The sequence below is a fragment of the Macrotis lagotis genome, chromosome 5, assembly GCF_037893015.1.
Source record: "Macrotis lagotis isolate mMagLag1 chromosome 5, bilby.v1.9.chrom.fasta, whole genome shotgun sequence".
Taxonomy (NCBI): domain Eukaryota; kingdom Metazoa; phylum Chordata; class Mammalia; order Peramelemorphia; family Peramelidae; genus Macrotis; species Macrotis lagotis.
This window is the reverse complement of record NC_133662.1, coordinates 62,989,545-63,013,242: the sequence shown is the minus strand read 5'-3', so window position 1 is coordinate 63,013,242 and position 23,698 is coordinate 62,989,545. Positions and strand designations below refer to the sequence as shown.

At 36.8% G+C, this 23,698-nt stretch overlaps 1 protein-coding gene across 3 annotated transcripts in view; it reads left to right on the top strand.

Annotated features, from left to right (window-relative positions):
• Positions 1 to 23,698, top strand: part of FILIP1 (filamin A interacting protein 1) — a 309,418-nt gene that overhangs the window by 190,796 nt on the left and 94,924 nt on the right. For all 3 annotated transcript variants that reach the window (XM_074237338.1, XM_074237339.1, XM_074237337.1), the window contains exon 3: positions 21,786 to 21,959. In XM_074237338.1, the coding sequence (XP_074093439.1) occupies positions 21,786 to 21,959 (174 nt within the window). The remainder of the gene's footprint in view (positions 1 to 21,785; positions 21,960 to 23,698) is intronic.

Genomic DNA, 23,698 nt, shown 5'->3' with positions numbered 1-23,698 from the left:
CTCCTTGGAGCCATAGGTGAGAGTTGGGTGATAGGTGGAAGTCAAAGGAAAATAAGCAGCCCTGAAAAGGTTCCTGAAAACATTACACCAAAAATACTAATCTACCCTGAAAAACCTCATACACAATCCTGATCCTGTTCAAATAGCTTCTGTGTCTTCCTATTACCATTAGGATAAAATGCAAACTTCTCTATTTGTCAATGAAAGCCCTTTACAAACCACTTCTGTTCTCCCTTTCTAGGCTTATTACAGACTACCTCCTTTTATACAGCATATATTCTAACCAAAATGGCCTACCATAACATTTTATCTTCTACCCCTGTGTCTTGGAACTTTACAAACCTGGATTTTTCCCATCTCTTTCTCCCCAGTAGGATATAAGCTCCCTGAAGGCAAGAACTACTTTAATTTCTTGTTATTCCAGTGCATCCCATAGTGCCTGACTCATAATATTTATGGATTGATTGAAATAGAAATAATTCTCCACAGAAAAAGTTTTATAATGGGAAGAGGTATACAGTGAATTGAAGAATGTCATGGAGGTTGTTGAACTCTTCTCTGGTCTTGCATTTCATGATTTCTTTAGATTCTAAAATATAAGGAGCAGTATATGTTTTGTCATCCTTGAAATGAAAGATAGTCATTTGAGACTGAATTTCTTCCTTGGCTTCTTTCTTTTGCCCTTTAAAAAGCTATATTGTAGAAAATATTCTTGTTAACTTATATAGTTTTATTCAATTAATTTTTTTCCCCATTAAATTCTTAACACATTTTCTTAGAAGCTGAGATATGGAGACATTTTATTAGACACGGTTTTAGGAACTGTCAATAGAAATGTGTCAGATTTTCAGAGGGACTAGTTAGACTGAACTGCTGATTAATAATATTCATATACCTGCCCAGATTAATATCTAGAATTCCTTTAAGAAAGGACTATAACTTTCATTCTGAAACCAATACTCTCATCAGAAGTTACAAATGAACAAACATCCAAAGTATATTATAAATGCCTTTGTGACTTGAAGCAAGCTTTTTACCTCTCTGAACTTCAGTTTCCACATTTTAAAATGAGGGGATCATACTAGCTGACCTACCAGAATCCTCCATACTCTAAATCTATGACCATCTGATTCTGTGACAAATGCCATATTTTTTGCTGGGAAGTGATTCTTTAAAGTCAAGGAAGGAGAGAAAACAAAATATGGGAAAGGGCACATGAAATGTAAGGGCAGGAATGTGGGAAAGGTGTAAAAAAGAGGAAGGTGGGTTCTTCTGGACCTTCCTGGGAGTAGAGGCAGCAGTTCAAGAAAAGAGCAATGAACTAGAAGAAAGTAATTGCTTTTATAAAGTTAACAAGATGCTCTTGTAATTTTTTCAAGGGCAGACTTTGCTCAATAATCTAGTTAGTAAGTAATTATGCCCACAATCCATTACACAATAAAAAAGTCATTTATCTATATCCTGCCAATTTTAGAATATATATCTATGCATTTATACTTGTAATAGGTGACTAAATTAAGAGGCAAGAAATTAAGTAGTTCACAGATTCAGAGCACACAAGAAATAAATGTAGTGGACTTTGTTCTCTCTATTCCCAGTCTCTAATTCTCAAAGTAATTACAGTATGGTTCCATTAATTTTTATATTGACTTATTCCAAATAATGTGTCATTCAGAGAAACTTCCCTCCAATTGAATAGATGTCCGAACATTCTCTAATTCAAAAATAAGTTAACTGAGCCAAAGACTTAACTAAATCTTTTCTATTTTCTAGCATTGTAACTGGAGAAGTTTTGGGGTACAAATAAATTTTCCCTATCTCTTTCTTTTTTCACTCCCCCATCCACCCACCCTTTCTCATCCTTAAGCAAGGGAAGACAGGATGTTCACTCTTAGGAGACAAACATCTGGTAATAGAAAATTATGATGAAATGAAGTAAAAACTTGTGAAGAGGGAAGTTCATAGCACTTTGTTCCTTAATCCATGCCTGATGTATGAAACCCTCTTCCTTTCCCCTTTCCCAAACACACTGAGCCCACACTGCTTGATAATAATTTGTGTCATCTAGAGATAGATAGTCAAATATTTGCTTCAATGTCTGGCTTTCTAAAGTTCCTAATATCAGTAAGACATTCTTTTGATAAACTCCAGATAAGTAAGCTTTTCTTGGGAAATGTTCCTTTAGAGTCTAGACCCCTACAGAAAAGAGAAAAAAATGAATATATAACTTCAAATTCTCATTTGGATTTAGGGGGCTAAAAACAGTCTTTTTTATTCTATATGGTTAAAGTCTCCTGGGCAGCTATGTGGCACAGTAGATAGGGTATTGACCTTGAAATCAGAAAGACTCCACGACATGAGTTTGAATCTGACCTCAAGAACTTACTAGCTATGAAACCCTGGGCACCTCACTTAACCCTGTTTGTCTCGGTTTCCTCATCTATAAATGAACTAGAGAAGGAAATCATTTCAGGATTTTTGCCATGAAATGACAAAACCTAAATGGGGTCTCAAAGAGTTGGACACAACTGAAACTATTGAACAATTAAAGATTCCACCTCTCAGTAAACTATTCAGAGAAAAAAAAGAGCATTCAGAGAAAGTACTACAGACTGAATCATGACCTTTATCTCTTTAAGCTTGGTTGTGCTAAGTTTCCTACAGATTTCCTGCAACCCTGCAAACATGGGGTTGTTCTACCTGTTGCCAGCTCCCTTGTCTGGAAGGAGGTTTCCCCAAGTTTCCATATGGGTTAGCAACAGACAGAGAGTCCTCAGTGACTATTCTGAATATGGAACTCTTCTTGGTCAGACCCCATTATACTTGGGATATTCCAGGAATCAGAGATCCAGGAAATGGAGGAGGTGCCACACAGGACAAATGGATCTATCTAAATAGAGAGAGCCAATCTATCACAAGAATATCAAGACTCTTCCAAAGCAGAGTATTCCTGGAATATCTTTTTTTATAAGATCATATTGGAGGAAACAGTTTTCAGAACACATAGCAGTCATAATTCTGATAATAACTTTTTTTGTTATTTAAACATAAACCTTATAAAGCTGGATCTCTAATAACTCATAAACCAATGCCCTTCAGCATTTTGGGGATTAGGTGTTTCAGAATTTAACGTGATTGGCTTTTGTTGAGCTCTTGCTCAAGCTTCATGTCTGCAATCTCCTTTAAAAAGAATGTTTAGCAATCATGTTGCATTCCTCTAGCACTTAAGACCAAACCCAACAAGCTTTGATTTGTATACTTGATCTGTAGTTGACCTCTCAAGTTTGCTGCTCAATTTGCCAAAGATCTTCCTCATGAAATCATAACTAATTTTGCTACAATTCCCCCTGTAGAACTTGTTAACATTGAGCAAATCTTCAACCAACAAGAAATGGTATTCTATCCCTTTAAAAAAAGTTTTAGAACACCAAGCTGAAGTAAAGCTAATGTTTGTGGAGGCTGTACCATGGGAATTTTCTGGCTCTTGCCCAGCTTAGAGATAATTAATTATGTCAGTGAAAAGCTCTGATGGTCTGTTCTCTTCAGAGAAAAGTGACATCATCCATAGAATTCTCTGGCAAAAAATGCTGAACAGAACTGTGAGGACAGGAAATAGCAGACAGATGTTTGCTCGTGAATATTTTATCCACTTCAAAGCTTGAGGCAAAAAGTAATTCACTGATCTGTGTTGGGGTAGCCTCCAAGGCAGCCTCAGCTTAGCAAATGGTCCTGACTGGTGGGAGTCCTTAAGTTGGGTTCCTTAAAGCATATACTCTATACTAAAGGGGAGAAGCACAACATTTTGTATGGAGTGAGTCTGGTGGGGGGCAGAATCATGAAGGATGAGAATGCTTCCCCAATACTGCTAGTATCATGGTGAGATCTTCAAGCAATGCTCCATATGGTATTTAGATCACATGGTAGCACTACCATGTGTGGCATTGCATGATGAAAGACTCCTCCTAGAAAACATATCCCTACTTCTCCCCACCCTACTTCTCCCTACTTCTCTTATTGATCATGCTTAGTCACATCTTACAAAGCATTTACTAAAATCTCTACTCCAACCCTGCAACACCATGTGGGAGATAACCCTAGGCTTTTGAAGGTTCTACTCTGGCAGATTATGTGATTGGGATTTGACAGATGATGCCTGTCATCCAAAGACCATCATAGCTCAGTTTGGAAACACTTGCCAACAAAAGGTTAGTCACTAGATAAAGATTTTAGTCAATTGTGACTTGCCTAAATGTCACAATTTAATAGAGATAGCTATTAAAATGTGATCTACTCTAAAGGTTTGTGATCTACTTTTAGCCCTTTGAATCTCCTTCTTCACTTGTAAAATAAGAGGTTTGGATTCCATGACTTCATAGATGCCCTCCAGTCATAAGACACTATGATCTCATATTTCTGTTTCTCACTTATAAGATTAGGAATGTAACTCTTGATATTCTCCCTTTTTCTGAAGAGACCTTGTGAATAAATGAATGATTAAGACAATATCTTACTAGTGCTTAGTCCTCTAGGTAATTTTTTAAGAGGAGAAATTGCAGAGAAGTTGCTGATATGCATTAGTAGAATATGCATTGCCTATATTATGAATATAATGGTTTAATAACCAACAAAGTAAATTTCATAGATTGACAGAAAAGAAAAATATGCACAGACATTGCTTAAGAATATTACCTATGCATTCATGATTTAAAATTATGCTTAAAAATTTCCACTAAACAACTATAGCAATAGCTAATATTAAGGTTTGCAAAGTACCTTTTTTGTCACCTCATTTAACCTTCACAATGACTGTAATATAGGTGGTATTATTAATTTCAGGTTACAGATGAAGAAACTGAGTCTAAGAGATTAAGTGATTTGTCCAAAAAGCACATAAGTGAATGAGAAGAATTTGACCTCATCCCTCTAATTCCAAGACTAGGATTCTACTACACCATCTGAGTATCATTAATTAGTTATATATTATCTATTCTTCTAAAAATTCTACCATTTCAAAGCACTTCAAGATCTGAAAGTAGCTAACAGGAATTGATGAAATGAAGAAGAATGAGAGAAGCCTCTTTGGCAGTGAAGAAGTAGCCCCTGAAACAGTTAGCATCAAACAACAGAGAACAGGTATAGAGCAGAAATTTATATTCAATACATTTGTCAGATATAGGCAAGGGATGAAAGACTTATATTTAGTGACCATCACAATCTATAAAATACTAGTTGAGAAGTATGGGGAAAATAATAGGAGACAGAATTGATTTGGAAGGAGAAAAGTAGAGAAGAGAAAAGAGAATAGTAGAAATGGAACAAAGTGGTGGCAAGATTAAAAGTGACAGAACAGTAAATGGCAAACATACTGATAATAGGAAAAAGGAAGAGTTAATGACAAAGATACAACAGATACCACAGTGAATGATTTTTTCCCTTTGGTGGTAATGGAGATATGGAAACAAGTCACCTAACCTTCAGTTTGGTAGTAGCATAAAGCGTTATATTGTATATTGAGGGAATGGTATAAGAAATGGAGGTGATAGTGGAAAACAACTACTTGAACTATTCATTTAAAGCCTCTATACAGACAGAGAAACAGTGCGACAGAGAGAAAGAGGCAAGTGGATAGATAGAGACAGACTCAGAGAAACAGAGAAGCAGTGACAAAAGCACCAAGATGAACAGAGACAGAAAAGAGACAAGAGTGGTTAAAGAGACAGAAAGAGACAAAAGATAAAAGGAGAAATGCAGAAAGAAAAAGAGAATAGAGAGGAGAGAAATGAAGAGTATGTAATCAGGATACAATTCTTTCTTTTTTATTTTCCTATTAATGTCTATATATTATTATTCTAGCTAGAGAAAAAAACTCATTGTGAAAGTACAAATAGTAATTAAATCAGGTTTAAGTATAACAGGAAAGAAAAGAAACAGAGAAAGAATAAATTTGCCAGATCCCACTCATGGCAATAGTCAGGAAAAGAACAAAGTTTTGTTCAGGTAAATAACTTAAGTGAGTCAGTAAGCCAGACCAGGCTACAACCATTTTTGATTATATTTTCTTTGAGGTAGTAATGTCTATCTATTACAATTGGTTGGTGCTGGCCCATGTCTGTTCTCTCAGGCTCCTCTCCTCTTTGAGAGACTCCTCAGTTTCCTAGGTAACACATTGTAGAAACCATCTTATGACTTAGAGTCATAATTCCTGAAAGGCAAAGAGCATAGTATTAAAATCAATCAATCAACAAGTATTAAATAAGGGTACCAAACATTTTGGAAAACAAGCAGAGAAGGACAATATTGTAAATGGAAGAATAGTATAAACAAGGGAAGAGCTGAAAGAGTGAGTATGGTTATATGAAGGTCAGACTAATTGGAACAGATTTCTCAGCAATCAATCAGTATTTATTAAATGTACTAGGTACTAGGGATACAGTGACAAAGAATGAATTTTTTTACTTCAAAACTTCTCATTCAAATGTCAAAGAAGAGGAAATGAGATTGGATATGTTGGTTGGAGTCTGATAAAGGAAGGTTTTAAAAATTAGCAGGGAAATTAAAAGATTACTGAGAAATTATTGTCAGTTCTTGACTAGGAAGTGACATGATGAAAAAGATGATTATGGAAGATGAGTTTAATGATATTATATAAGAATACACTGATAATAGAATGGTATACAAGATATGCTGGTGTCATGAAGACTTGCTGAGAAAAATACTGGACTGTGTGCGAGGTTGGTCTGAGTTTTGCTCTGACTCAGTAGATAAGCTTAGGCAAATGACTTCATTTCGCTAAGCCTAAGCTTCTTAAATATATATTTTTAAAAAAGTGTTGGGAAGAAATAACCTGGAAATACACCTTTAACTCTAGAAGCTGATGAGAATCTCTCTGTGTGGCATGAAATATGTATGTAAGGATAGGAAAAATGTTGATAGTTCAGTATATTACTGATTCATCTGCTCTGGGGTATTAGGTCTCAGAAAGGACAGCTGTTCAAAATCTTTGCAGATTCTGAGTCATCTAAAGCCATGAAGCAGTGCCATATGATGTGCCTGTCCACATTGGAGAATCTAGACTGTTCTGAGTGGTTCATAGTTAAGGAATCTGGCTCAAAGCTCATTGGAAAAGCAGATTTTTTTATGAACAAATGCAATTTACTAAAAAGTATAATTTCAGAATGATGACTTTAGCACTTTGAAAAGTTAGATATAATTTATAAAAATAATAACAAAAACAAAATCCCCAAACAAATCTTTACACCAAGACCCTTCTAGAAATCTTATTTCAGAGCATGGTCTGTCATCTAAACAATTTTACAGCATTCATGAAATCTATGATTTTGACAGTGCTAATGAACTTCTCTCTGTAATTTATATGCCTGTAAATTATATGCCACTAAGTTTATGCAGAATCAGGACAAGTTGACAGTTCTAGCATATGGAAATGCCATAAGTAGCATGTTGTAGTGAGATGATCACTGCACCAAAGAGTGAATGCTTATCATATGGGTACTAAAAAAGCTATTCCATTACATGAAGGTTCCACTTTTAATGTTGTTTGTGCCTATAATTCTACTAAGAGTCAAACATTAAGTAGGGAATGGAGAAAATTGTAGTCTGGTGTCTTGTCTACAGAAGTGTCATTTTCTAGTGATAATGATAAATTTGCAAACCTTGAAATAGGCTACTCCTATACACTGTTGAGTTTTTTCAGTTGTGTCCAACTACAAAGAACAACACTGACCTTGGATTCAGGAGAACAGGAGTTCAAATGCAGTCTCATACACCTGACATTTACTAGCGGTGTGATCTTGGGCAAGTCACTTCACCTTGATTGCCTCACATCCAGGGCCATCTCCAGTCATCCTGACTTATATCTGGCCACTGGACCCAGATGACTCTGGAGAAGAAAGTAAGGCTGGTGACTTAACATAGCACTCCCTCACTCAAATCCAATTCATGATTAACAATTAATGAGAAAATGAATATTACAGTGAGAATCAAGACTATATTACAGTGAGGTAATGATTTGGATCACTCGCATCTTGATTAAAGGGACTTATCAATTTCCATATTACCTGTCTAATATAAAGGAGAATCAACATTTTCCAGATATTTCTGGGTATACACCATGGGCAAGAATCCTCCCATTAGTTCAAACTTAGAATTTCTTTTATTGTCTGATTAGATCTTGACCTGTGTAAATCTTTAAAAAAGATTTCCCAGACTAGTTGATTTCTGGAGGAGGATATAGAAAAGATGAAAAGCCTTGATCCCTATATAATCATTGATTGTTAAATTCAAAAGAGAAATAATCATTTCTCTCACTAGAAAGACCAATACTTCATCTCTTATAGTTTTTATATGCAAATCAATTTTTGGTTTCTTTAATAAAAAGTTCTTCACATATTTTTACATAATTTACTTTTTCCTGATTGGTATTTTTTTATTGTTTTTTTCTTTTTGCAAGGCAATGGGATTAAGTGACTTGCCCAATTCCTGATTGGTAATTAAAACTAAAAGGATACACTCAACTTTTTTAGAAATTGCTTTGCAAGTAGCATGCCCAAACATTATATTTCATAGAAGGAAAAAAATAATTTACATATTGTTTTTATAAATTGTATCTAACTTTTTAAAGTGCTACATATATATATATATATATATATATATATATATATATATATAGTAAGTAGTATAATTACAGATTTTTAAATAAGGTAACTGTTCTGGTTTGTTGTCTACTGAGGATGTAGCCATTTCCATAGAGAAATAATGTAGTTAATAATGTTTAAAACCATAGACCTATTATAATGAACTTCACACCTTAGTAAAGTCATTTAACTTTAGACACCCTTGATGTCACAAACAATAAGGATGTCCTAAGTGAGCAAGGTTACTTCGGAAATGGAATTTTCTAGCACAGAAGTTTCCTTCTAAACAGATTCCAGAAGAGGGAGGAAAAGTGAGAAAGGAGAAGAAGGTGTGTTCAGAACATAGACAGCTTGTTTTGAAGATTAGAGTTCCCTTTCCCCAACCAATGGTTTTCCAGATTACCACAATGGGGAAGATTATAGTACATTTTAGAATAGGTCTATTAACAGTTAAGAGTTCTGATACATGATGGTTTGAACAACTGTATCTGGAAAAACAAGCTAACCCAAATGATAGAGGCAACATGATGCAGAGGAAAGGATGCTGGTTTTGTAGCCAGATGACCTGGATTCAAATTCTGACTCTATTACTTACTACTTATATGATCTTGCAAACCATTTAACCTCTCTGGGCCTCAGTTTCCCATCTGTAAAATAAGGGGGTTGGATCTGATGACTTCTAAGTTCCCTTTTACCTCTAAATTTATGATTCTATGACTCATTCAGGATGGATGAAGCCTTACTGTATATAGTTTTGCAGAAACTGTTTCAAGACTATTATAAATACAGAATTCACCTTAGCCTGACCTTGAAATCTCTTTTAAGAAACACAAAGTTCTTAATGATTTGTAAGTCAGAGGAATTTCATGTATGATAATATGTCCAGAAAAATTCTTATGCTGCTTGAATATTTTCCTTTTTTTAGAAGCATAAAAGGAAAAAACAAAAACAAAAGATTTCCAATCCTGGCTCAAAAGAAAGGAGCTGAGAAAATGTGATCATTTGGAACCTTTTGTAAAAAATAAACAAGCTTGAAGTAGCCACAGTCAATTCACAGGTGCTTGTTCTATGTGTTATGGCTTAGCTGGAAATGATTAAGTTTACAGAGCTCAATAAACAACTACTGAGTTCCCTAAGACTGTCATCTGGATAATCCTTAACAATGGTCTCTGTATTCTGAAAGATTTTGCTTCCTTAGAGAGCGCCAAGCAAACTGCCCATTCTACCAGCAGGTCATCTTGTTCACCTTTAGGAAGAGGGGGACCCATCAGATCTTTCTAAAGTCTTTGTTAGCACAGCCCCTAAAGCTTTCAAAGTCTCTTGGAATTTATGAAATTATCCACTGGTAGAATCATAGCACCGCCTGGACAACCTGTGACCTTATCTAATTTCTGATCCAGAACTCAGCAGCTGTTGCACTATTAATAAACCAAAGTAGGTTTAAAAAAAAAGAAGTCATTAAAAAAAAGTGCTTAAATCCATGGTCTGACAGCTACTCTCCAGCTCACTAATCACAGGAAAGCTATGACTTTGTATTTTGATCCTCTGTTATACCAAGATTTCAGTTTTTGAATCAGGACTGTCCTGGCATTACCCTGAGAGCTGGAATTGATCACAGAATTCATTTAATCCAGTTCTTGCATTTTACAGAGGAGGAAAACAAGTCTCAGGAAGTTGAGGCAAATCAGCCTAAGATTCCATTTATTGTAGTGATAAGAAAACCATTTCTGGAAATTAGAAGTACACTCTGAGATTAATAGAGGAATTTCTTCCATATGATATCACTTGGTTTGAATTTTGCTGGGTCTTGAAAGTTAGAAAGTTCTCATGAGGTCACAAAGGGGAGAACAGTCTCAAATCATCAGCCTCCAATTTTGTTCTTCATGCTCTAAAAGCTTTTCCAAATACCTCTATCATTCAAGTTAGATTTCTTGAGTAACCCCCCAAAATCATTCCTCCTCTATAACTCCTAAAAAGTCTTTCCATGTTCTCTTTGTTGTTAGGTTCTTTTCAGTGATGTCTGACTCTTCGTGAGTTCATTTGGGTATTTCTTCCCATTTCCTTCTCCAACTCATTTGCAAATGAGGAAACTGAGGCAAACAGGGTTAAGTGATTTGTCCTTAATGACCCAGTCAGTAAATGTCTGAGGTCAGATTTGAACTCAGAAAACTGAATCTTCCTGACACCAGGCCCAGTGCTTTACCCATAGTGCCACCTGTCGACCATAACAGAAGTGTGTTAGACTCCTAATCTGAAGAAGTCAACCTTTTTGAATTAAATGACCTTGGGCCCTATAATGTGGGAGAATAAGAAAAACTTCTGAAGTTGTAATTATGTAACCAAAGTATATTGATTTTTAATAAGTGGAATTAATTATATGCTGTAATCTTAATGGCTAAGAAATCTCATCATTGGATCTGCAATAGTACAGATCGTACCCCATCTATGCATTATCATCTAACAGGATTCTAATCCATGTTATTCTGTAAATCCTTCACAGACTATCTACCCAAAAGGCTGGAGACCTTCCTCTAGCTAATGTAATTTTTCCTGACTGCCAGTGAAGCATTCAGGCTGTTGTTTATCTATTATCTCCCAAGCTCACTACATGATAATAGGTTTCTAGATAAAGGAAGCTTATGCTAAGAAGTCTCCTTCAGGAAATGTGGAGACCCTTCTTTTTACTATTAGCTTTAGCCATAATCATGGAAAATAAGATCTTATTTCTGACATCAGTTATTTTCCATCTTCCTTGATTTCTAATTTCCTGGCATAATTCAACCTGAATCAGTTGAGAGAAGAATATAAAATGTGACTAGAACCCTGGGTGGAGGGGAGCTAATACTAAGAGGGAGATACCAATCCCCACCCCCAATTCCATTCATTTTATTGTTAGATAAATATTTAAACATAGAAGAGTTACCAAGCACTAGGTTCAATGATCAGACAGGCTTTTAAAAGAAAACAAAGTTTAAGGTATAATTAGTATCTCTCTCTAAAGCTTAACTAATATATAATGTGGATCTTGTCTTGTTCTCTTGTTCTCTTTCTACACTGAAAAAAAAGTAACAGATATCACAGTCTGGAACAAAGCTCTGACCTTCATTATAGTTTTAGTGACATCTAAAATAGTTCTGATGTTTAAATTTCAAAGAGTTCATGAAAAAGCAAGAAGACAAATGAAACAATGAAACAATGAAAGATCTGTCACATAAAGACAGATTAAATAATAATCTAAGATCATGAAAATTATAAAGAGGGTCAATATAAACTAGTTCAACAAGTCCCCAAGTACTTTAAATTAGATATCACCTATAGTGTAACTGATGGGATTTGGAGTCACCAATTAAAGACAGAAATCAAGGGTTACTGAAAGATAAAGGAATATGCATGCTCCCTGGGGTTTTAAAATTGCTCAGGATTTATAGTAAAAATATTGTAAAGTAAACAGGTTAAAACTTTTTCTCCTCCCAGAGAAGCAACAGGCAATCTAGGGCAGGATGAAAAACAAAAGGCTAGGTGAGGTTGCTTGGGAGACAGATAGAGACAGAGAAAGAGAGGGTATTAAAGAGAGCAAGAAAGACAGTCAGGGAGAACTGACTGGGTCAGAGATAGGACTGGCCCCAAGTGGAGGTTTTATAGCCTTGACCATTATCTGGGCACTGAGGGTAAAAGGGGAAATCCCTCCTGCCTTACATGACAGAAACTAGGTAGAAGGTTGGAAGCTGGGGTTTGGGAATGAGGAGACAGGATACAAATTTTTATATTTAACAATGAACAATAGAAGTCAATTTATAGCTCAAGAGCAAAGAGTCTTCTACCCTTTAACATGATTTAACAGCATTAAAGTTACATTCATAATTCTCTGCATCAATAGAAGCTGGAAGGAGATTTGGGGCAAAGGAAATGCTCCTTTGCACAGAGAGCAAAGAATTTATGTGATTTATGAGCCCAAGAAGGAATACAGGTTGAAACTTGAACATATCAGAGAAAGGCTTAACTGAAACCATTTATTAATCAACTAGCAAGTGTTCATTAAATGCCTACTATTTTTTTTTTAGTTTGTTTTTTTTTTTGCAAGGCAAATGGGGTTAAGTGGCTTGCCCAAGGCCACACAGCTAGGTAATTATTAAGTGTCTGAGACCAGATTTGAACCCAGGTACTACTGACTCCAGGGCCGGTGCTTTATCCACTGAGCCACCTAGCCGCCCCAAATGCCTACTATTTATCAGGTAATGAAGATACAATGACAAATATGAAATGTCCCTGCCCTCAAGGAGCTTTCAGTCTCTCAAATGAAAGCAATGTGTTAGAAAGAATTCTAGATATACACATCTATCATCTATGTTTGAATAGATCAAAATCTATGTTTGAATCCTGTGTCTACCTCTTTTTCCTCTATGTGAAATTGAGTGTGAACATACTTGTTGGACTTGGTTTCTATAAAATTAGACAATTGGAGCACATAACTTTCAAAGGACACTTTAACTCAAAATTCAGTTGTGATAGATTCAAAATGGATTTTAAAAAACAATTAAGATATATGGGAAAGGGAGTAGGGCAGGGCATGTAGACAGGGAGGTGGTATGCATCTTATGATGGTGTAAAAAAGACCAGTCATACAATTTTACAACTCAATTCCTATTGCTTCTGTCAGAAATAGAATAGCAGGCAGGATTACTTCAGTTTGGCCCACTTGGTGGTTCTTATTTCATTATATTCTCTAAGAAAATGTTGGAGAAGTTGGAGAAGTGTTTAACTAAATTGGTTATGAACTTGAAGTTAGTTGTTTGAAAAAAAAAGAAATCCATTATGTTATAAAACTTCTTATCTGCATGACAGCTTTATTAGTCTTGCCCATTCTTGGAATGACATAGAAATAAAGCATCTAAATAGTCTGAAAAAAGGATAAGAATTTTATTTTAACACCTACCTGCCCAGTCACTGAAAGACATATAATTTCTTTCATGTTTGAAACTCAAAGCAGTAACTGGCAGCTGGTAGATGAGGTTTTTATACCTGGGTGCTGCAATGGGAATGATACTTTTCTTTCAAATAACAATAATTTTTCATCTTCAAGTCTTCTATCATATGCCACAATCACCTCTGAGCTGCCACTCCCAGGATTTCTTCACCATGGCACCCTTCTTATAACCCCACTCCATCTTCACACCACTTCCCCAACTATTAACATTATTCATTTCCCTTCCATTCTCTATTTGAGTCCAATACTTTCCAAGTGTTTTTGATACAGATTAAAAGAATTCCATTTATTAGATTATTTAAACTAGTCTCAGTTAGCATGTAAAATATAATATTTGAAGTTATTTTGCATATGTTACAGTTGCACATTTGAGAGACTCTGTTGTAATTTCTGCATTTCTCACCAAGTAACAAGTTCTTCTTCAGAATGTCACATATAAGAGTTATATCATAGAAATAATTCTCCTGTGAAAGTTTCCTTTGATTTCCTAGATAAAATATAACAAATCTAGAGTAGAACTTGGTGGGAGTGTTCAACACTATAAATTTACTCAGAGTCTAGTATTAGCAGGTAGACATTGGCAAACTGAGAGGAAATGTGTGGTCATTTCCAACTCCCGAGCTATTGGCAGATGTCACTACAAGGTATATGTACACAGTCTATACAGAGAGTGAGACAAGAATAAAAATATAATTATAAGCAATTCAAGTTTTCCTTCCTATTGTATGCAAAATTTGCAATGAACCCACTCACTAGTCAGACAATGAGAAGTCTTTTCCCAAATAGCAAAAGACATTTGAATGATGAAGAGAAAACTTTTCTTTCTATTTGAATGATTTAGTTTTTGTTTCATTTATATGGAAAACTTCTCACTATACTATAGACAGATTATGTATTTTGATGAAGAGCTCAACTTAACCTCTTAGCATCCAGGGAAACTCTCTAATATACATTGCAGAACAAGTGCTCCCATATTCTGGTAGAGGAAGTTTTCTCATCTTGTAGTTCCTTATACCAAGGAAACACAGGCATAAACCATGTCCTATTGCTTTCTCTTGTTGACCAACTGATTCAGTTGAGTCCAACTCTTCATGACCCCAGTTGGGATTGGAGTGAGCCAAAATCATGATGAGAATGAAGAACCATTTCAGAGAATTCTAAAGGCAGAGGGAAAGAAGGAATGAAAAAAGAATATGGTTAATGAATCCCAATATTTATGAACGTGGAAATGGAATTCTTGTGAGTAATGTCAAAAATGAAGAGTATGGCCAATTCTATGTAGCTGAGGCAGAGGAGAGGTGATAGAGAAGAGAAGGTCTGAAACAGGATCTTGGGGAACACTTGTGAATGTTGTTCAGTCATTTCGTTGTGTCTGACTCTTTGTAATACTGTAGACCATGATCTGTCAATGCTGTCCATGGGATTTTCTTGCAAAGATATTGAAGTGATTTACCATTTCCTTCTTCAGTGAAGTAAGGCAAAGAAAGGTTATATGACTTGCCCAGAATCTCATAGCTAAAATGATATTGATCTCATATTTGAAATCAGGTGTTTCTGGCTCCAGGTCTAGTGCTCCCTCTATCCACTGAGCCACCTAGTTTGTGATTAGGCTATGGGAAATAAATTATGAACCAATAAAAAAGATTTCAAAGGTGTGGTCACAGAGATAAGAAGAGAAATAGTTAAGAGAAGCACCCTAGAAATCAATAGGAAATTATACGGGGTGGGGTCATCAACATTGTCAAAGATTAAAAATAATCCAAGATGATGAATAAAAGTTCCCTGAATTATTTTTTTGGTATTAGTTAAAAAAACATTTATAATCCTTGCAAAAGAACTTTCATTAGAGTGGTGGGATCAGATTGCAATAGTTTAGGAAGTAAGTTAATGGTAATGAGAATTGAGGGAGGGAATGCCAACAATAATGATAGCTGAAAAGTCACTTGATCAAGGATGCCACTATCTGCATAAAATGCCCATAAAACACAACTTTTGTCTTTTGTCTACTATCTTCAAGAGGTCTAGGGCCAATGGAATCTTGGTAATAGTGATCAGGAAGGTTTAATACTGTGAAAAGAATAATAATGATCAAAATAACTCACATTTGTATAGCACCTTAAAGTTTACATAGAACTTTGCATGTATTCTCTCATTATCTCAGTTTTACTGCTGAGGAAGCCTGTCAGAAACGTTAAGGGACATGGAACTTTAGTTTAATGCTTACTATGTGCTAAGCACTTTACAAATATCTCATTTTATCCTCACAATAACTCTTGGAGATAGTTCATATTAATAGCCCCATTTTATAATTAAGGATACAGAATCTAAGTGACTTGCCCAAGATTACATAGTTATTGAGTGTCTGAGGTCATATGAGAACTCAGGTCTCCAACCTCTCTATCCATTGCATTAATTGTATGCCCTGAGGTGACTTTCCCATACAAGTCACACAGGTAGTATCTAAAATTAGCTAAAATATGTCTTTCCAGTTTTCTTTACACTTTACTCCTCTATTTGAACTCTTCAATTCTGCCAAATAGCCTATTTGGTATTCCTCAAACATGTCACTCCATTTCCTTTCTCCATTCCTTTGTACTATCTAACCCTCATTCCTGGAATGATTTCTACTCTCACTTCCAATTCTTAGAATCTCTGTCTTCTTTCAAAACTCATGTGAAAGGTTACCTTCTATAGGAGGCCTATCCAGTTTTTTTTTCAACTATTAGAGTCTTTCCTGCTAACATTATAGTTCATCTATTCCTCGTTTCCTCAACTGTAAAATGGGAACAATAATACACCTGCCTCCCAGGATTGTTTTGAGGATTAAATGAGATAATTTTTTTTAAAAAGCATTTAATACAGTTACTGGCACATAATAAATTCCATTTGAATATTTATACCCTTCCCTTCCCTCAATAATCAAGCACAGAGGAATGCTAACAGCATATAAGAGTCAGAAGCCCTGAGTTTAAATCCCCTCTGTGAGTATGTGAGTATGGCCAATTCACTTTTCTAGCTTTATGTTTCCTTATGTGCAAAATAAAGGTGTTGAACCAGAGGATCTCTTAATGTCTCTTTTACTAGCTCTAGAGACCTGATGTTAAATCTTTTACACTTATCATGTTTGTGATTTTGAACAGGTCACCTAATCTCTCCAGTCTCCAGTTTACTGTAAAATGAAGTTGGATCAGAGAGAGATTCTGAAATACCTTTCCTGTTCTTTCCATCCAGATCTTTCTATCTCCAAAATTCAATGATTTCATGAAATATATGCTTCAGCTATACATAGAGAATATGAGCATGGATGGTTTAAACCTACAGTCCTGACAGAGAAAACTGTTCATAATGTATTCCTTATTGACAGTGGGCTCAGAGTTGTTATGTTCATGTAACAAGAAAGTTTCATGTTAGATGTTACATAACAAAATGCTTAAAAATAATATTTTAACTTCTTGTCATGTTGGCCTTAGTCACCATTGCATGAAAAACCATACATCTTACAGTTTTCATGAGATATCCATTTAGAATCCAACAAAGTTGCAAAGAAGACAGCCAGTAGACCTCACCATTCCCCTTCAAGGCAGTTGAGTTTATAGATAAGGAATGTTTTCGTAAAGTTACTGGGGAATCGAAGTAGGAGAACTGCAAGAGTATTTCAGGATCTTTGATATGAATTTTTAGAAAATCTGTTGAAAAGTGAATATATTTGAGGGGGGAACTGAAGATAATATCTGGGGGGGGGGAATTTCTTAGAGTGTGTGAAATTTAACTAGTGTCACTGGAGGAGTCTTGGTGTAGTAGCCCTTTTCACTCTAGGAATTTCTTAGCTTCTCTGTGTAGTATGTTGAGCTATGTTCACTACTGTCTTGAATCATTATCTACAACCACCATACCAATTGTTACCTAATAACTTCTTTTTATTTATTTATTTTTTTATTCTCATTTTGTACAAATTTTTTTACATTAATAAAATATTCTTGTTTACAAGTAAACAAAATACCCCTCCCCCCATGAATACAGATAGACTTGCTTGGGCGAAAAAAGTAAAGGGGAGAGAAAAAAATTAAAATTAAAAAAAATAATAGTAATAATTGTAGGTATGGCCAGGTGGCGAAATGGACGAAGCACCAGCCCTGGAGCCACGAGCACCTGAGTCCATATCCAGCCTCGTAAACCCAACAATCACCCAGCCGTGTGACATGCGAGCCACCGGATCCCCACTGCCCTGCAAAAACCAAAAAGAAGAAAAAAAAAGACCCCAAATAAAATAAAATACTAATAATAGTAGGGGTGGCTGGGTGGCAGACAGAGCATTGGCCCTTGAGCCAGGAGCACCTGGGTCCAAATCCAGCCCCAGACACCCAAAGTTCACCCTGCTATGTGGCCCCAGGCAGGCCACCCAGCCCCACTTGCCCTGCACCCTCCTCCAAATAATAATAACAAAAAATGTGCTTCAGTCTTTGTTCCAACACCAACAACTCTGTCACGGGTGGATCACATTCTTTATGATAAGTCCATCACAAAAGTTACTTGCATATTTTTCCAACATTGCCATTGCTGATCACAACTCCCTCCTTTCTTATTTCTCCACTACCATGTACTATATTTTCTCTCTCCTTTCACTCTGACTCTGCTGTAGGGTAGCTGAGTGGTGCAGCAGACAGATCCCTGGTCCTGGGGCCAAGAAGCCCTGAGCCCCCATACCACCCCTTAGGCCCAGAATCCACCTGGCCCTATGGTCCTGGGCAGGCCTTCCAATCCCAGCCCCTTGCAAGAAGTAAAAAAGAAAATGTGTTATATCTGGCCACTCTCCCCCCATGGTCCATCCTCTCCTCCTTTATTCACATCCCCACCCCTTCCCCCTGCTCCCCGCTCCTTCTTACTCCAGATGTCTATACCCCATTGATTATATATGCTGTTTCCTCTCCTAGTCACCTCTGATGAGATCAAAGGTTCCCTCATTCCCCCTTGCCTCCCCCCTTCCATATCATTGCAATAGCTCATTGTAAAAAAAAAAAAAAACCTTATTATGTGAAATATCTTGGCCTATTACCCCTCTCCTTTTTTTTCCTCCCATTCTATTTCCCTTTTTTTCTATTGACTCCATTTTTACACCATATTTATCTTCGAATTCAGCTTTCTCCTCTGCTTCAACTATAAAAGCTCTCTCTACCTGCTCTATTAACTGAGAAGGTTCATATGAGTATTATCAGTGTCATTTTTCTATGCAGGAATACATGCAGTTCATCCTCATTAAATCCCTCATATTTCCCCCCTCTCCTCCAATCTCCATGCTTCACCCAAGTCCTGTATCTGAAGATCAAACCTTCTGTTCAGCTCTGGCCATTCCAAAAGGAACATTTGAAATTCCCCTGGTTCATTGAAAGTCCATCTTTTTCCCTGGAAGAGGACATTCAGCCTTGCTGGGTAGTTCATTCTTGGCTGCATTCTAAGCTTTTTTTGCCTTCTGGTATATATTATATTCCAAGCCCTATGAGCTTCCAATGTAGTTGCTGCTAAGTCCTGTGTGATCCTGACTGCGGCTCCACGATATTTTGAACTGTGTCCTTCTGGCTGCTTGTAATATTTTCTCTTTGACTTGGGAGTTCTGGAACTTGGCTATAATATTCCCAGGGGTTGGTTTTTTGGGAACTCTTTCTGGGGGGGGGGGGGAATCGGTGGATTCTCTCCATTTCTATTTTGCCCTCTGCTTCTAGAATATCAGGGCAATTTTCCTGTAGTAATTTTTGAAAATGATGTCAAGGCTCTTTTCCTGATCATGACTTTCAGGTATTCCAATAATTTTTAAATTATCTTTCCTAAGTCTGTTTTCTATATCAGTTGTTTTTTTTCAATGAAATATTTCACATTTTCTTCTAATTTTTCATTTTTTTGGTTTTGAAGTATTGATTCCTGATTCCTGGTAAATTTATCAATCTCCCTGAATTCTATTCTTTGTCTGAAGGATTTGTTCTCCTCAGAGAGTTTTCTTATCTCTTTTTCCATCTGGCCAATTTTGCTTTTTAAAGCATTCTTCTCCTCAATAACTTTTTGAACTGTTTTATCCATTTGACCTAAGCTGGTTTTTAGCATGCTATTTTCTTCAGCATTTTTTTGGATTTCCTTGACTAAGCCGCTGGCTTCATTTTAATGTTTTTCCTGCATCTCTCTCCTTTCTTTTCCCAGTTTTTCTTCCAACTCCCTCATTTGATTTTCAAAGTCTTTTTTGAGCTCTGTCATAGCCTGAGCCCAATTTCTGTTTTTCTTGGAGTCTTTAGATGCAGGAGCTTGTGCTTCCTCATCTTCAGACTGAGTATTTTGATCCTTCTTGGGCTCATTTGCAAAATATTTCTCAATAGTCTTCCTTTTGTTTCTCTGCTTGCTCATTTTCTCAGCCTGGGCCTGGTTTTGGGGTGCTTCCTGAGCTTTTGGGACACTCCCACAAGGGTCTCAGTGTGTGAGGCTCTGTCTTCCCTCCTGGTCTGTGAATGACCATAAGCACCCCCCTCTGCCACGGGGCTGAGGTGGGGGGGTCATGCTGTTCTATGGGGGGCCTAGACTGCCATCAGGATCTGAATGTGTTCAGAGCCCCAAAGTCCTTCTCCAGAGGCAGAGGACAGAGCTCACAGTTTCTCTTCACTCCCCTCCCTCAACTCAGTGGGCTCATGCCTTGGGGGCTCCTGCTTACCAGCTCTGCCTGCTTCTGTTTCCAGCTCTGGGCTGCAGAAAGACCAAGCTGCTCCCTGTGTGCCCTGTGGGCTGGACTCCACATGCTCACTCTGGCAGAGGTCCCCTGCTGTTCCCCCACTTTGTGCCCGGTGCTCCTCGGGGTGCAGCTCAGGAGACTCCCCCGCTGCTGTGAGCTGTGACTCCCAGCGCCCTGGGGCTGCCTCTGGGAGGCTGAAGTTCTTTCGCTCTGGCGGGCCACCCCTCTGGCATGCCGCCTCTCCGACCCCGGGGAGCAGAGCCTTTCTGCTCTTTTCCAGGTTACCATGAGTAGGAGAACTGCCTCACTGGGTCCCTTTGTGGGTTCTGTGTCTCGAAAGTTTAGTTAGAGTCCTTAGCTTATGAGTTTTATCAGAGAGCTCCTAAGACTGGATCCCTTCTTGTTGCCATCTTGGCTCTGCCCCCCTACCTAATAACTTCTAACCCTGATTACCTGCCTTTGGGAGATGAGAGTGATGATTTGAGTCAGAAATATCCAGGGAGTAGTGTGATTCTTTTTTTTTTTCCCTAAAAATCCTTTACTACCAGACTTGCTTATTTGTCTAACAGATTAAAAAGTACCCATGCCAAGCATCCCAGCTTTGTTCAGTTCCATCATTTCAGTCATGTCTGACTCTTCTCAAACCCATTTGAGGTTGTTTTTACTTTTGGCAAAGATACTGGTGTCATTTACCAATTCCTTCTCCAGCTCATTTTACAAATGAGAAAACTGAGGCAAACAGGATTAAGTGACTTGTCCAAGATCACACAACTAGCAAGTATCTGAGGTTACATTTGAACTCAGGTCGCCCTGATTCCAAGCCTGGTGCCATCTAACTGTCCATTCAAGCCTTATATTTCGCTACTGATGTTATACTAAAAAAAAAAGCCTTATGTCATATACTATGTAATTTTTCATTCGTGTGTTCTAGGTGAAATGAATCATTTAAAGGGAATAGGAAATCACTAATCTCAGAGGAAGTTGTAGCAATTTGAGCTAATTCCAAATGGAATTAAAGCAAAGAACTGGGAGAGGAAGATTTTCAAAAACAGCTTTCAAATACTGTGTTGACACTATAAATAGAAAACTATAGTTTGTTCATTGACCTCAAAATGCACTAAAACTGGATGAGGCCCCACCCCCCTCCTTGATTTATCATCTCTCAGACAAAAGCAATTTCTGTGCACTTTAATATTAGCACAGATCTTCTTATGCTTGGGCGCTTCCTAGCAACCTGATGTGGAATATCTTCATGCTAATCTTCTTTTGGCAAACAACTATCAGAATTCATGGTAAAATAAGAGAGAAAGCAGTGCTCAATGAATTTTCCAGTCAAACACCCAGATCTAATGAGGGCTAATGCGATAAACAGTATCTATTTAGCAAGTCTCGAGTAGAATCCTTGTTGCTGCTTTGCTAATTGTGCTTCCCTGTAATACCACAGGCCAGAGAAGATGTGATCCACATGCTGAAGACAGAAAAAACCAAACCTGAAGTTTTAGAGGCTCACTATGGATCTGCAGCACCAGAGAATGTCCTTCGGGTTTTGCACAGAGATGCCATCCTAGCCCAGGAAAAATCCATAGGAGAAGATGTGTATGAGAAACCAATTTCAGAGGTGATGATGATGTTGATCATGTTGGTGATGCTGGTGGTAGTGGTGGTGGGGCGCGGTTTGGTGGTGGTGGTGGTGAGTGGTGGGGTGGGGGGTTGTTGTTGGTGGTGATGAAATGCAGTCATCTGGGATGGGATCACGAGAGTAGGTGATTTTTAAATTACTTTTCACAGACTTTAGTTTTTAAAAAAATAATTCAAATATTCTTAATTTAATTCCTTAAAAAAGAATCAAGTGAGAACATATATAGTGAATAGATAGCTGCCCCCCAGAGTTCAGAAAAATCTGAGTTCAAGTCACATACTAGCTATGTGATCCCAGGCAAGACACTGTGGTAACTCTCCAAAACAATGAGAATGAGAACATGTGCTGATTTAAATTGGTAGAATGAATTCCTAATCACTGATAAAATCACAGGTCAGGTCAAACAATAAATGTAAGATTAAGGTAACATCACTTTTGGAAGATAAAATCCAGCTGTATCACAAGAATTTGAGGAAGTATTTCAAAATGATAATCCTCCCTTCTCTCTCTTTCTGCCCTTCAACGGGATTATTCTAACTGAACTAAAAGACTTAGTTTACATGTAGTTTGTTACTCCCCTAAGCAAATGATGATGGGAATAAAAATAGAATGCCAAGTGCAAGTTACTTTTAGAGTTGAGTTTACCTGACTGTCATTGAATTGGTAGGCAAACATCTTCATTGCTTTTGCCATTTGGGTATGTGGTTGCAAAGCTTCAGTGTTTCTGTCATTAGTAGACTCTGATTGTGAATTGTCAAAATAAGATGGAAACCCAAGACCTTTAAGTTGAAAAGAGATTTCTTAGGGCTTTAATTCATTATTTCCAATAGAATTATATTACTAGATATTATTGCATCTTGATGGTAAGCTCTTACAATAAACTTTAGAGCTTACCTAGAGAGTAGGCATTAAGTAGTCAAGGAGACATTTTTAGATGTTAATTTAGTGAGAGGAATTGAGAAATATTTAGACTTTACCTCCCTAAATCTCTGATTTAATCACTATAAGGAGCTACTGCTAAGGAAACTCCCTGGATCAATGTAGAGAGGCATCTTTTTTGCAGATTATGTAATAGTTTTAGGAATATTGCCAGAGATGACATGTCTAGGGACACATAGCCCCATAGGTTTCAACTGCAAACTGGAACTCAAATCTTCCTGATTTTAAGGACAGTGTTCTACTCCATGCTGTCTCTTATAAGATATATAAGAAATTAAAAGGTGACTATACTTTATTCCCTTAATTTTAGACTGCTTTCCAAGCTGACAATGTGACAGTTTAGTGAGAGAAAAAGAGTTGTTCCAGAAGGAATTCATAACATAATTATGGACTGATAATTTTATAATTTTAAACTTTCACAGTTAAGAAATGTGCTCAACTCTACTTGTCTTGTTTCTAAAGAATTGTGATAATGTAATTCAAACACTGAAACACATCTTAACAGATATACAATTTTAAATAATTCTTTGGGCTAACCTTAATTTGTAGTCATCATGAAAGAGGGTTTTTTAAAATTATGCTTCAAAAAAATCTTATAATGAATCCTATGAATTTAGATATAAGAAATAAATGTTATATAATTTCACTTTAGTACAAAAAGTCACAGACACACAGAAACATTAGGTTTAAAAGGACCCATATTTGAATTATTTCAGAAAAAAGGGATAACTTCCATTTTTAAAAGGAATTCTAAAAATGATATTTCATAGTCTCTAGAG